Genomic DNA, 15,685 nt, shown 5'->3' on the forward strand with positions numbered 1-15,685 from the left:
AGGAAGTGCCAGTTTATACTAATTTTAGCTGAAAAATAGATTAAATTCCAGACACTCACTTAAAATTATAAGCAACAAGAAGAACATATCCAACAGGGGGTTTAGCCAGCTTTGCTTTCACCTAACCCCATACTGCTCAAGGAAGTTTCTGGTCTCTGATGTACATGCAGATGCTCTAAGAGATGGGAGCAGCTGTAAATGGGCTCTGAGGGAAGCACCTAACTGGGGTTTCCACAACCAAGGGATCTATCTATGCCTTCTCTTCTCCAGCTATCTTCCCTTTTTGAGTTACACTAATTTGTTTTCTTGACTCCTTTGTTTTAGGGTGATTTGCAGAGCTTAACTGTGGAAAAGAATCCAAGCACATCCAGTGGTGGACACATTGCTCTCTATCAATACATTTTGAATGGAAACAACAATTTTCCTTCCATTTCTGTTTAATGTAGGAGCATTAAAAGAGAATTTATTATGTATTGCCATTATTTATCATTATTAAGAATTCCAGGGCTGATACATGAGTATCCACATCTCCCTACTTTTTTCAGCAAGAACAATCTTTACCTCCAGAATATGAAATTTGGAGTTAAACATGGAGCTTTCACAGTTTCCATCTGACTTTATTTCACCCATAGTGGAGTAGCATGACTCACTACTGGCAAAACCAAGAGCTACAGACCTGAGCAATTCAAAGTTGCAAGTAATGAAGACATTCAGTGGGGCTGTGAGGGGAACTGCTGCAAGTGGGAGCATACAGCAGACGCAAATGCAGGCATCAGCCTTCTTGGCTCACCAGCCAGACAGCCAAACACACCACAGCATAACCAAATATGGAGAGAAGACAAGTTGGAAAGAGAACTTAATCCTTAAAAAAATGTTCTACCTGATTGTGCCCTCCTCAACAGGCAGGACTTGGCAGTGGAACAGCCCACAGACTTAAGTGGAAATTTCTGCTGGCAGCAGTTTATTTCTGGATTCATTAGTCTGTATGGTTTTGCCCTTGCAATTACTACAACTGCCTCCTTTTTCCCTTATGCAGTCTTTTTGTTTGCCTGTTTTAAGTCTGAGGTTTGAATCTGTTCACATGTCCTTTGTTTAAACACATCCCTGCTTCCTTCAGGTGTGTTTGTTGATCCCTTGAGCTGAATCTAGGAAAAAAAAAAAGTAGTGCTGGCTAACAACACATTGCATCACTCTCAAAAAGAGTGGGAAAGCACATCACTTCCTCCCAACCTTTTGTCCCTGGAGCCCTCTACAGCAGCTTAGCAGGCTGGCTTCATTCCCATGGTCCTTCCAGCCTGCTGGGATTTGCTCATTTAGTTAAAAGAACTGGAAGTTTAGAAGGAAAAACTTTGATAGTAGTGTTGAATGAGGTGGTATTTAAAGCTGCATTCCTTGAAATTACTCCAGATGAAGTAGCCAGTGTACCAAGTTATCTTACCACTCTTTGCTCTTCAGAAGTCTACATTGTATCTGACAGCAGATGCATGTCACACAGAAATTACCCTACCAGTGGATGCTTGAATTAGATTTTGTCTAAAAGTATGTGATGGTGTTTTGTTTGTGATCTTGAGAAATCAAAGTATTGAGTTGCAGTTTAATTTAAATTAAAAACAAACAAGCCAAAACAAAAAAAAAATTAACAATTTAATATCATGTTCAGAAAACCTTGTTTTAGGATAAATTTTGGGTGATCTACACAGGTCCCCTAATTTTACTCCTAGACAGTGACATGTTCAGCACTGCTATTGCTGTGTATTGCTTTGTGGTGCCTCTTGTTTTTATGGTCCCAGGATTATCCTGGAGTTTTCAGAGCACAGCTCTGAAACTATTCATCTCTTTGTCTGAGAAAACAGATAGAAAAGTGGACTAGAAAAACAAATGCAACCTATTTGGTTTTGTGCAGCATCTGGAAAGCAGAATTCATCTTAGTAAATGCAGAAGTTCACCCCAGAGCTGGTCGTTGGGGAGTCCCCTTCACAGACAACAGAGAGAGAATCGATGCACAAAGGGAACTAGGGCATGGCTCACCTCCTCCCAAAGGACACGTCTGAAACAGCTCACACAACTTATGCCCTCAGCATGCCTGGTTCCCTCCCTGACAGGAGACAGCCTGGTCTGACCACCTCATACACAGGGGTTTACACCACAGGTGTCTGGAATTCGGGATACAGCCTCTCTAAACATATAGATGGAACAAGATTGCACTTCCTAAAGCCTTTTACACGCAGCAGCTCTGGGCCCAGTGTGTGCTGTTCCTCTCACCTGCACTCAGTTGCTGTGGATGTGCGCTCCACTAGTGCCATGCTTGGCATCTCTGCGTTTCATAACCTCTCAGCTCACTGCTTCCAGGGCAAGGCAGCAGTTTCAGCACAGTTTCTCACCAAGTGAGCTGCATCTCTTCCAAAGAGGATTCTGGCTCCCTTTCCTCTGCTTGCCCCAGTCCTGTACCCTGTGCAGCAGTACCCAAAGTCTTTTTTCAAACAAACACTATTCTGCTGAATTAAGCATTCTTCAGAAAGGCAAAGATTACCCAAACGCTCTGAGTGTCACTATGACACGCCTCTCTGCCCCGATGTATTCAGGACTCGGTGTTCACATAGCACTGGATAACTGAGTTATTACCTGTAGTGGAAAATCCGTGCTGTTTAAAGAAACAGTTGCTTAAACCTGTTCCATTGAATGCCAGTTAGGGTCCACCCTCCGACTTTTGGCGTATTTCCAAATCAGCCTTGAACTGAAGAGCCTTTGATCAGTTCCACGGAAAGTTAATGGCACATAATTGTAGGTTGCAGCAAGATATTGAGCTGAGGGGAAACATAGCATTATAAGGAAGCAGATGAGAGCACAATTTGGTTATTTTGTCACTTCAGTGACAGAAGTGGAGGCAAGCATCAATTGCCCAGTTACTGTAAACCTGCTCTGTTTGTCTTGGGGTTTTTTCAGACAATGGTGACAATTGTAGGTACGAGCTTCTTGGAAGATCGAGGACTGCAATTATGGGATGTTTGTCATTTGAACACTCTTTGCAGCAACTGACATAGAAATGTATGCATCAGTTTGAATGTTTGGAGTGTGTCCAAAGATATAGATGGCTGATACCACTTCATACTCCTAATTTCATGATTGCAACAGAATGCTATTGTATGTAAACTTGACTCTTCCTGGTGTTTTGGCTAAAGTTGACAATAGTGGTTCACTTAACTTATTAGAAGGTTTTCAGATTTTTAGGATTTGATGTGTATTTGCATGTATTCACTCATCCAAGTGTTACCTCAAACAAACAGCATAGTGATACTTTTCACTTCTGTGCTGTAAAAACTGGAAACAACTCAAACTGTACCTTTTATTTCCAATGACTGAGGAATTTTCTTAATTCCTTACATGTTCCACTCACAGGAAGAATTACATAGAGAGAAGGAAAAATTAAAGTATTGCCTGTACCATTTTTATACTATCTCTCTACAGAAAGCTTTTCTTTTTATAACAGTTCTTTCCACTGACATTCAAATCAGACTATGCTTATCTGATGCTCAATATGAGTTTGATAAAGTGCTTCATTTGAGAATGTGATTATTGAGAAGTCACCTACTGCAACTATAAGTATTCAGACAATACAGATGAATACACACTCTTCTGCAAATGACCTTACAAGAGTTTCTGAGGTTGCAGCTCTAAGTGATTCACCTCATACTATAAATTGCCAGTGCAGTAACCTTAGGACATCCTAGAACATGAGTCTGAAGTTAGTGGATTATGGAGTAAGAAGCAAGTAGGTTATGCATTTATTATATGCATTATTGTCCTGGTCTATAATAATGCTGGCTGGCCATGTTAAGTCATGTAGAGAATTATGTCTCAAGACTCAAGTAAGCTTTCTGAATGTGTCAGTATTCATGTACAACTGAGAGGCATTTCACAAAAGCTATTTTTCCACATCCACTTATCTTCAGTTCAGCATTGCCCAACTTAATCTCTGGGCTATTACCCATGTTAAAGATTTTAGTATAAGCAGGATAGTGAATAAATAAATATCTATTGAGAACTGTCCTACAGAAAGAGGATGCAGAGGGAAAAAGCAGTAGCTGCATGTCTTCACAGACCACACAAACAATATAATTTCTGAAAGCTTTTTCAAATTTGTTTTACTTTTCAAGCTTTTATGAGTCCTTGGTGTATCATCTCAAGAACGTTGCCATTGTTTGAGATGCTTTCAGTCTCACAGTGCAAGTACATGGATTATGGCAGCAGAAGCACAGGCAGGAAAGCCAAGGCAAATCCTCTTGCTCTTCTCACAGCCTGGCCACTGCTGTCTTCCCAAGCAAAGCAGGTAAAAATTTATTTGCTCTAAAGTCCAGGGGAAAATTAATTCACTCTTGTGCCCTTTACAATCTTTCTCATTGAGGAAGGTTCCTCAATAGGCAGCACTGCACAAAACCACAAAATGCTTTGGGTTGGAAGAGACATTAAAGATCATCTAATCCAAGCCCTCTGCCACAGGCAGGTAAATTTTTCACTAGACCAGGTTCCTTAAAGTACTGGCCAGTCTGACCTTGGACACTTCCAATGATGAAGCATCCACAACTTGTCTGGGCAACTCTTTCATTTTGTTCACTGTAGTATTAAAAGAAATACAAGGCTCCCATATGAATGAATTTAACCTCTGGAAAACACAACTTTGTATCAATCTCTTCAATTTTACCTGCTCATAAATTATCTAAAAGACAATCTTTGTAAGCTTTGTTGGGTTTCAGTTTTCAAAGAGAGAGAAAGAAAATTAGGGCAAGGATTTAGACCTATTGAGTATAATGTAAGTAGTCACAGGCTGTAAAATGAGAGTTTTTATTAACCTAGGTGAGAGAAAAGCAGGAAATTGCCATATTATATAATTTTCCACTGAGGAACCTCTAGTGGAATTGCTATTTCTAGGAGGGCGTAGTGTTCCTAGAAGTGAGAATTGATTTAGATTTTTCTCTCATCATTCCACTCTGAAAATAGAATCTGAGCTCATGCCAATGTGTAGGAGTATCTCTTTTTTAAAATCATTATTACAATAAAGCAAACTTCTTCTTAAAACAAAACACTTTATGTGCATAAAATCTCATATGCTTGGTGTTTATTGTCTGCCACATCCCAATATTTAACAAGTGTCCTATAATGATAGCTTCCTCTTTCACACTGCATTTTGCAAAGAGATTTCAAAGCATTTCCCAAATAAAGTGAGCTATAATTATGCACGTGGTAGAGATGGGGAAACAGAAACACCAAGAGGTAAAGCAATTTGCCCAAAGTGACAGGACAAATTAGAGGCAGAGTCAGGCATAAATCCCATGTCTCCTACTCTTTGCTCCCTTGCTAACCACAACCTCAGCTGGAGATGGTATCACCAGCCTGTAAAAGCAGTAGGGAGCTGCTATGGGAGTACTACAAGATGCACTCTGACGTGAAGCTGATGCAGGATAAGAATCAGGGTCCACCTGCAGTTCTTCTTGGTCACAGGGGTAACAGGTAAATGGTAACTGATCTGAGAGGGGCTTGCAGGACAGTGCTGGGGGCTCCTCACTGAACCTTGGGTGGGTAGACAGGGGCTGTTGAAAGGCAAAGCAACCTCCATGGCTGCTGCACAGAGGAACCCTGCCTGCAAGCACTGAGGTACCAATAACCTCATGTTCCTGGAGATGCATTCCTCAGAAATCAGACCCACACAGTTTTTGCCCTTCAGTAGTGATCAGAGTGGCTGATCATGGAGACAGAGGACCCTGCAGAGCAACGTGGAGCTGCTTTGTCCCACAGGACATCATGCCTTGGAGAGATGCAGTGGCAGCCCTCACCACCTTGTTGCACAGCAGAAGGATCCCTGCATTCTCAGAGTTCAGAAGCATCCAAACTCTACCGCTATTTGTGGTTTATTTGCCACGTTAAGATTGATTTGAAATAATTTCCTCTGTATTCGCAAACCCAGCAAGTAGTTTCCCTTTAAAGTGCACCAGCTGTGACACTGGGCAGGTTCTGTAATTTCAAATGAGGCGCTAAGAGACTACTCCTTTCAACAGCTTTTTTTTTTAATGAGGGTGGGTACCTGTTGCAATGAATCAATTAAAACTCTTCTGACACACAAGTTGTGTGTTGCCAGACCAGTTTCACAGGTTTCTCAGGAGGGAGGATAACATGTGACAGCACACAGAGAAGCCAAGAGTACTGGAGAAGATCAGAAGCCTGCATGAGTGAGCTTAGCTTTCCAAAACATTTTCTTAAAGCGCTATTCAAGGCACCACTGACCTCTGCAACAGACGGCACCATGGTGGAGCAAGAGATGCTGCTATCGTGTGCTTATCCTCCAGAAAAGTGTAAGTGACCAAATATGATTTTGTATAAGAAATGAAAACAGGACACTGGAGGAAGGAAATAGAAGAAATTATCTAGGTTGTATAATTGAAAAGACTGAGGGAGTAGAGGGGAAATGCTGAAAGAAGGAAATAAGGAAGCTATTAACTTTATATTGTAGGCATGCAATTGAAATATGATTAGTGTACTTGCAAGCAAAAGAAAGGATGCTTGTATGCACAGCTCTGATACAAAAGCTTCTTGAAGAAACTTGCTTTAATCTTTGACTTTCTGCCTGTATTTGCAAAGCGCTGTGGCGTGGAGCTGCTTGTGTGGTAGAGAACATGAACAACAAGCTTTGATTTTGTAACTTATTAAGGAGCAGACTGGAGTGCAAAGAAAGCATTTTAAAGAAAGACACGGTGTGATTAAAACCAACGGTTTAGGCTTTTTTAACAATGCAATGCCTCTTTTCCTAAGACATTGGCACACTTTCTGGTATTTTATCCAAATTAGATTCGGGTACAGTGGAAATATACCCAAATCCATCTGTCCTTCCCGAAACAATGTTGTCACAGAACCTCCTTGTGAACCAGAAATTTTGTTTTTATTACCAGAAAATATAATACAGGCAACAAACCAAACAAAATCTGTACATATTGGCTTTTAAAATGCCTGGGAAAGTTTTAAAAAACTAGTGAAATAACCGAGTCAGATTTCCAGTATGCCAAAGATGAGTATGACAGAAAGGTAGAAATGTAGCTGACTACAATAAAGTCAGGTAACTAAGTCTGGGCTGAACATGTCTGAACAAAATATTAAGCAAATGTAGAAATGGAACTGGTATGTCCTGAAGCCACTTCAGTGCACTGCCAGAACAAAATTCAGTACAAAAAAAAAAAACCTTCTCCCTTTCAACTCAAGAAATATTGCTTTTTGAATGGCCTAACTTGCTTTGGCATCTTCACAAGGAGGTTATTTAAAACTTACTCCACATTTAAGGATTGTCTTTGTTCTGTTCTGTAAAAATACCACTTTGTACAGGGCTTTGTTTTAGTTATTGGAAGCAGAATAGGACAGGGATGTCAGCAAAGATACAGTTTACCTGTAGAGAGACGCTTTCAGTTTTGTCTTGTTTTCTGCTCCCTATTTTGTATATGCAAAGGGCAGGAGAGATAAAAATCATCCTTACCACAGTGTCCTGTTGAGCTGACTTAGAAGCTCAAAGCCAGCTGACTGTACAGAGCTTAAATGAAACCTGGAGTTAAAATATCTGTGCTATTAAAAAAAAAAAAACAACCAACCCATACTTTCCTTTCTGTTGCCTAGTGTCTTATTCAGGGTTTTTTAAAAGCAGGATGACAATACTTTATTTTTAGCTTGGCTGTAACCCCAACAATATAAATGATTGATTGTTTTTGTTTACTGAAGTGATTCTTTTTTTTTCCTTTCTGTTGTTCACTTTAACATTAAATAGAAAATGGGAGTCACAGTGGGCTAAAATCACCCAATTGCCTTTTATGGAAGACATAAAAGGTCACTGGACCTCTCAAATTGCTCAGTTCTGTGTATGAAATTTAACTTCTTACTGTGTGTCATTGTATTTGCATGTGTGTGAGAGAAAGAGATTTCTCTGTCTTAGGTTGGCTGTCAAATTCACAGAAATGTGACACGCAGCACTGTAGGGGCTGAAAAAATTGCATAGAGAAATCAAACCAAGCCCAAAGGAACTAAATCCATAGGAGGAAGGAAGCCATGTAATACCTTCAGGATGGATGAGCTGGGTCCACTAATTACACCTTCTGGTGGCATGAATTAGCAGTGACCCTCCTGAAGCCAACTGAGTTACCCCATGGGCTTAAGAAAGGACTATGTAGAGGACCAGCCTCGCTGCATTTACAGTGTTGAGCTCTTGCCCAGAACAGGTAGGGTGTGTATCTGATTTGTTAAAAAGGCAAACAGGGTGCTGAATGGGTCCATTCTAGCTGTAAAGGGTCAAATTATGCCTCAGTGGGTGGTGCTTTTCAGCTCAAAACTAAGTGATGTCTTGGATTGATCCAAAAGGTCAGCCTGCTGTAGATTTAAGCTTATAATGAAAAACCTACATCTTGTAAGAATTTTTTTCTGCTAAGCAAAATGAGCATGGTATGTCTTTGGAAGTCTGGACCTACTTGTTGGGAGCTGTTGGTTTTCCACCTGCTGCTATGTGAAGTAAACAAGAAACTCATAACTTTATACCTGAATCAAAGGTGTAGCTATCTGTGACGACGCATTTCCACATGTTTTCTGCTTAATGCCATTTGTCTCCCTAAAAGTCTTGCAAGGGAAAACTAAGATGTTTGTGGTTTGGGTTTTGTTTGGGTTTTTTTGACCTCCAAGACACACCAGGATGGTCACAATGTTGAAAAATTAGCCTGTAGTTAGTCATGTGGCATGTTTTTCAAAGAACCATGATGTTCCAATGCTGTAGTGCCATGTTATTCAGTCTATGGGTGAATGCTTTTGCTTCCCTTGAAGGGAATACGAGCTGGGATTTTCTGTGGTCTGTAGCCTTATTTCATGAGGTATTTGGAGCAAACGTTGTTGAAGCCATTAGAAATTCTCTTGACAGAGGCAGCTTTCAAAGGAAAAAGAAAGGTAAATTAGCCATTACAATGGATTTTACCTCTCTTAGAAAGAAAAAAGTGTATCAAATATGTAGTTGCTCCTAGAATGGGATAAACAGACTTTTAAACTATGTGAGATAGTCCTAGGTTTTCCTAAATAGCTGCCTGCAAAAGTAAATTTCCAAGGAAAATAACAGAAGCTATCTTTTTGTTCTTCTCCCTGTGCATTATTATTATTTAATATTTCATATTTTTTAATGTATTTGGAATATCTTATGTTAAGCTGCTTCTTTAGGCAATATTTATACATTCCCAAAGCCCAAATATAGATTTTTTTTTTTTAACTCCAGAAGAGCATATAACAAAAATACACTGGTCTAAAACTTCATTAAAAACCAAAACCAACCAAACAAAAAACACACAAAAAAACCCCAAACCAAAACAAACAAATCTCACCAACAAACAAACAAAAAACCCTCAAAAAAAACCCCAACACTTTTGTGCTTGTACTTTAATTTTCTGTCACACAGTTAATAATTTTTTTTTCAATTATTCTGAAAGCAAATTACCTTTATGTTAGAACCAAACAAAGATATTTCAATCAGAAATTGCATCTGAAATGAAGATTTGGGTTTTTTGTTTGTTTGCTTGTTTTGAATGACTTTCTCAGCTATGAAATGCCAAACACACTTTCAGGATGGCTTACTAGATTTCAGATTTGAAAAAACATTGTAAAATTAATATATTTCTTTCTTGCTAAGAGCAGCCCTCTGGTGTTCTGTGTGTGCTGATGAGAGGATGTAGGCAATATCCATTCTCTGTCTTGAGAAGATAAAAAAGTGGTGATTGCCTAGGAGGAGTATTTAAAAAGTCTTTATCCGAAACAGTTTTCCCAGACACTTGCTCATTCTCATTTTTTTAATTTGGAAATTTAAATTTTTTGTTTGATCATGTCAGAATACATTCTTTTAGACTTAGACAAATTAATGATCATCCTCAAAGCAGGGTAATTCCCTGTTAACAATATCACTTTGTTTTTAAACCACTTCTCAAATTTGCCGGAAAAGACTTCTTTTCTTTCGTTTTGTTTGGATTGTGGATTAACATATTAAATCATGCCAGATTAAGAACTGGTCTCAGGTGGATCACAAGAAAAGCAGCCCTAGTTATCTCCTGATGAGCAGCTACCTTTTTAAAACCTAATAGAGAATCAATTTCTAATCTATCTACCACACTCTCTTTAATCTCCAGTAAATGCACATTTTGAATAAAAAAGTCATGTGCAGTTGGATTGCATGTCTTGGAGAAATCAAAATATACTGTTCCAATACAGATGCAGTTCTTCAACAGAGCTGTCACACTGTCAAAACAAAAGATTTATTTAAGGAAATCTGTTTTCCAGGGAACTGTGCTGCCTGTCATCTTTTTTGGCTGATTTTTTGATATCTTGCCAAATTAACACGAGTGTATGTCAATGCAATCTATAGCTGTAGTCAGCTAATAGGAAATGAAGTCTGTATCACTCCTGAAGTTCTGAAGATCAGATATGTCCAAGGGAAGAACAAATAAACTGAAAACAAGCCAAAGGCAGTACACATGCTCTTCTCATGCTTCTCCACTCAGAGGCACATTGAAAGATACTGCCATGTAAATTCCTGCATGGTGAATTATCTTTGGAAGAAGGGCTTATGCAACGCAAGGGTGGAGCCTAGGCAGACATACATGATGGACAAATGTACCTGTCAAAGGTTGCAGAGAAGTATATTTGGGGAAACTGTTTAAGTTATGTTCTCTCTGAGGAGAATGGCCACTAAAAATCTCTGCAGAAACTTGGTATAACCACTGCTGACTACTCATTTTGCACAGATTACCTTAGTTATCCCAAAAAAATGCCAGGCTTAGCTGGAAAAGGAGATATGGAGCAAACACCCAAACTCTGCAGGCTCCTCCAGGAGCCTGGCAGCTGCATAAAGGCTGCTCAGGAACCCTCAGGAGGATGCAGGGACTTTGCCCACACAGTATCCTTGTGTTTAATGTTTTGCTGTTTGTGCTGCTGTGGTAACGAGGGTGGGAATGCTACCAGCAGCTGGAGGCGTGCAGCTCCCCGTGCAGGGAGATGGGCTCTGAAGGACAGTGGGAGGCTGGCCTAGGCTAACTGCAAGAATGGAAAACTGTTCATGGAGAAAACAGCAGAAGGAAGTTTAAAATGGACTCAGAATATGTCTGCAGTACTGCTCAGCATACATGTCACATCTCAAAGGCATCATATGGCACAGCTGGGGCCCACTGTAGTCCTGGGTCTGGGAAGGTTTCTGGCTCTCTTGAGATATTTTTTTCTTCAATCACTTCTGCGAGGTTTCTGCTGTACTGGAATCCCTAGGGGTAGAGGCTCTACTGCAGTGGCCACATAAAGCTGTTGGTAGTGAGGTGTCTACTTGTATTTCCCACCATACCATAGCATAACCTTGCCTATGAAAAAGAAAACAAAAGAAACAAAAACAAAACAAAGCAAAAATCCCCACAAACAAATCCTATTATCATATTTTTGGTCCAGTTATGCTGTCAAAGTTGTAATGATGTAACTGAGAACAAAAGTTTTCATGGTGTTTCCTTCCAGAGGGGTGGAGTTTGGAGCACTGCAGTCTGCAGGAGACTCTATCCCTTGCTGCTCATTTAAAAGGAGTAAGGTGTCAAATCCATACCAGATTTTCTGACCTGGGACTTGACCCAGCTGAGACATTTAAGACTAAAATCCCAACAAAGCTGATGGTGATTAAGTTCAAAAACTTATTTGCTCTTCAATTTACCAAGATCTCGAAGCTCTATGTGCATATCCTGAGATATCCCAGTCTTAGTGGAGTTGAGTGAGTAATTCAAGAGTCACTTTGTACCTACCCCTAACTAAGCCTACTGTAGGGACAATTGGTACCACAAGTGTACTCTAACCATACTCAGCTTTCAGGGGTGTATTTCCCACCTTATTATGTGCAGTGACTCTTGCTTTTTGCTGCCAAAATGCAAAATTCCTCTTCTCTGCCCAAGCACTTCACAGTAGACCGAGTATTTACTTCAGAGGACTTGGAGATTTTCATTCCAATTTGGACAGAGGATGTTCAAATCTTTTCAGTCTCTGGAGACAAAGCCATGCCAGCTGCAGAGAGGCTGCTCTGGCAGCAGGCAGTCTCACTTCAACCATGCCACCAGCCTGGTGCTGGTTACTCACTCCAAGCAGAGCTTGACAGGCCTGAGTTTTAGTTTCCCTGGTGGGACTTCTTTCTCTTGTCATTCACATTCAGTGGTTAAAACACAGAAAACCAAGCACAGACAAGGGTCAGAATTCCAGGTGAGGGTCCTAAGTATGAGGGAACCTGACTCAGTTGCCTAAGATGCTCTTTCTCTTTATGGACTAGTGTTTCTTGAAATATTTCCTGCACAGTTGCAGAGGAAGGACGAAGAGCACATCTTTCCAGCCCACTCAGACTGACCTACTTTAGAGCTGCTAATGGCATGAGCCTGGCGGGGAGGAGGGTGGGCAGGAATAGCAGCCCCCTTCCCACACACACTGTGCAGCCAAAGCAAAGAACCAAACTTAGGACATCCAATTCCCAGGTCACTGCTTTAGCAGCAGGGTCTCCTATGATTGTGTGGCAAATGTGGCAAAGAGAGAACATTAAAAAGCACAAGGCCTGCACAATTCTCTAAAGGGAAGGAGAAAAAAAGAAAAAGGAAAATAAATAAAGGAGGCAAAAAGCCCAAAAGGTTGTATTTTGGAAGGGATCCAGTTTGTAGATCCCAACCAAACTCAAGTATCTCCTTGCAGGTCTGACATGTGGATTTTAAGGTTTCTCTCTCTCCACCCAGCCAGCTTTATTGGCTAGGTCTATGCAGGTACATGCTAAGCTGCTTGAGGTTGTTATTGCAAGCTCCTAACACTCTCTGTGCACTTTATAGATCTATTGCTCAGGATTCAGACTCTGCTCAAAGGCCTGAGATCTTAAATAGGGGGTATTACGCCAACTTAGCGCTGAGTCACCAAAGCCCTTTATTGAATCTGGCTCCAGTGCATTTTTCAGGCTTATTTGCAGAGCAGCAGGTATTATTACCAGGAGTAACTGGGTTAATGACAGGGCCTCCTAGAGAGAAAGCAATTCGTAACACCTCTGATGCTTTGACTGAAACATGCTCATTATCCCCGTTCCCAGTTATGTAATAGGGAGAGCAATACCAAAAAACTACTTCTCCTTGCACAAATCTCTGCAGTTCCCGCTGCCTGTATATGGCCACTGTATCCTGTGTGCACAGACTTAGATGGTTACAGTTGCCTGGAACACCCTCCGCAGAATGCCCCTTGAGTTTTGGTAGCTGGGTATGGGTTTAAAAAATAAATACAACAAACACACAAAACAAAAAAAACCCCAACAAAACACTAAAAAAGACCCCAAACAACAAAACAAACAAAAAAAAACCCAACAACTGAAAAAACCCCAGACAAAAAGACATTTATCTTTGCTGTGGACAGACAGTTGTTGCACACTTGAAGTCTGACAGATGTGGTTTTCTGGCAAGTGGGCGAGAAACAAGAAATATCTTGAGTCATGTTAGGGAGAAGGGTGAGTCCTCTTCAGTTTGAGAGAAAAAGATTTGAAAACTTTCGAAGTTTTCCTTAGCAGCTCTACATACAACATATGGTCTTTCCTCCTGAGCTTTTAACTGTTACCAATGTGGGACTCTGCCAAATGAAAGTTAAACAAAAGCTACCCTTGCAAAAATATTTAGGAAGCCCTGTTTTAGAAGTGAGTGCACATTTTGGCTGTGACTCAGAGCACACCCACACACTGGGTAGATAGATTAGCATCTAAACCACTAGGCAAGTTCCAGTTCTTGCTCAGAAGGTCAAAAAAAGCCTGGGAAATGTCCATTGCTCCCTTTCTCCTCAGGACAATTATTTTTTTCCAGATTACAAAGTCATTTTGGATGGCACTGAAACAGTGAAGTCAAATGATTTATTGTTATAAACAATTGTGTTCCAAGTTGGGAACTGATTTTGTAATTTCTGGACAAAAGAATAAAATAGAGATTGAAAAAAAAAAAAGAAAAAAGAAAAGGAAAAAAACCATAATGAAAAGTCCCAACACTCCAAAAGCCAAACCGTTTCCGTTAGATTGGTTTCTTCTAACATTTGTTTTTGCTGCACAGAAACCTTGCTAGGGAGGTACATATTAATTGAAGAGAGATGAAAGCCAAAAGTGCCCTTGATAATGTTTTGTCCAGAACTGGAAAAGGTAAAATCTGATGTAGTTAGTTTTCTTTTTTTTTGTTTGTTTTCTTTTTTTTTTTCCCTTTTTTTTTATTTGGTATCATATTATGAGATCACAACAGCTCAAAATACCGAGACTGCCATCTGCATTTCACTTGGCTTCCATACACAGTAGCTGGCCTGTTTCCAAGACACCTGTGACTGAAGTCCCTGCAGCTCCTTTGGTGTTGTTAGAAAGACAATGGATGCCCGCCTTCCCTGCCCTTCTTCCCACCCTGAGGAGATACCGGGATGAAGCTGTGGTACAGCTAATAGCACTAGGAGCATTCATTAGGCTAGAAATTAAGTTGCCCTGAAGTTTGAGGTACCTCCTAACCAGGAAAGAAAAAAAAGGCTATCAATAAAAATTTTCCATAGTGATGTTTTTATGGGTTGTGGCTAAAAGGCTGAATTTTAGTACAGCACAAGAAGTTGCGGGTTGCCTTGAAAACCAAGGTTTAGTCTGTTCTAGAAACCTCAGACATTCATGCAACCTAAAACATAAGAACATTTATGAAATCGGAGTAAAGAAAATAAACCTCAAACTTCTAGAGATGACAAAAAATGTGTAAACAAGAGAGAGGCAGAAGTAAAGTCAGAACTAAAAAAACTTTGAGTTACCAGCCATGGTATCATATCAAATCTGATTGCAAAGGGAAGCTGGCTAGTTAGGTAATTCTTGTGACATCGAGCATTCTAAGATAGCTCCAGGCTTTTTATCTGTGCTTCAGTTTGTACTGTTGTGGCTGAGATAAAGAGAAGGAAAATAATATATGGTGGGCATGGAGAGTGACAGCAGTCTGCATGGAAAAAACCACTTTTTTCCTTTTTCTTTTTAATGATAATGGAGGAAAAGGGTCAGAAAAGCAGAATGGTGTGAGTTTCAGTAATATAGAAGCAGCCTGGAGCTATATTCACTATTGCAGACCTGCCATGGAGGAAATGCAACAGATCTACAAGATGTATAGCCATTATTGTATTTCAGCTGTACAGGCAAAGCAGAGATTAGTTAAATCTTTATTAATAGTTAATCCCTTGCAAAACCAGGGACGGAAATACTAACCCACCTTGATGGCTTGTGGTTTGGATTTCTTTTCCCCCAGAGTGGTTTTTCACTGAGCTGCCTGTTGCTTTCTGTGATTCATAGACAAACGGCCTTATGATCCCCTAGAGAATCCTTTCCCATTGTTAAAGCCAACAGGAATGAGAAAGAGGAAAAATAAATGGCATGAACAAGATGGCTTTTCTATTTTCATTCCTCCTACTTGTGCTGTGTGAGAGGTAGTCCAAGAAATTGGACAAACACCTACAGAAGTGTCTGGAACCAGTGTTCAGTAAAACCTGCTTTTCTTCTGAATTTGCAGTGCCATTTCAACAAGTCAGATCTTGTTCCCTCTTACAGAGTAACCATCATTCAACAGTGGGGGTGCTCTTGCCAAAACGTTTTGCTTATCAGGATTAT

General features: G+C 40.2%; 1 protein-coding gene across 2 annotated transcripts in view; it reads left to right on the forward strand.

Moving 5' to 3' along the window:
* Positions 1 to 6,121: 6,121 nt before the first annotated feature.
* The window catches only part of PTPN3 (protein tyrosine phosphatase non-receptor type 3), a 160,190-nt gene continuing 150,626 nt past the window's right edge, over positions 6,122 to 15,685 (forward strand). For both annotated transcript variants that reach the window (XM_088056510.1, XM_088056515.1), the window contains exon 1: positions 6,122 to 6,344. In XM_088056510.1, the coding sequence (XP_087912636.1) occupies positions 6,218 to 6,344 (127 nt within the window). In that variant the 5' untranslated portion in view covers positions 6,122 to 6,217. The remainder of the gene's footprint in view (positions 6,345 to 15,685) is intronic.

Source organism: Pseudopodoces humilis, chromosome 1 (assembly GCF_049639895.1).
Source record: "Pseudopodoces humilis isolate 2021_Gansu_Grassland_sample_001 chromosome 1, ASM4963989v1, whole genome shotgun sequence".
NCBI lineage: Eukaryota > Metazoa > Chordata > Aves > Passeriformes > Paridae > Pseudopodoces > Pseudopodoces humilis.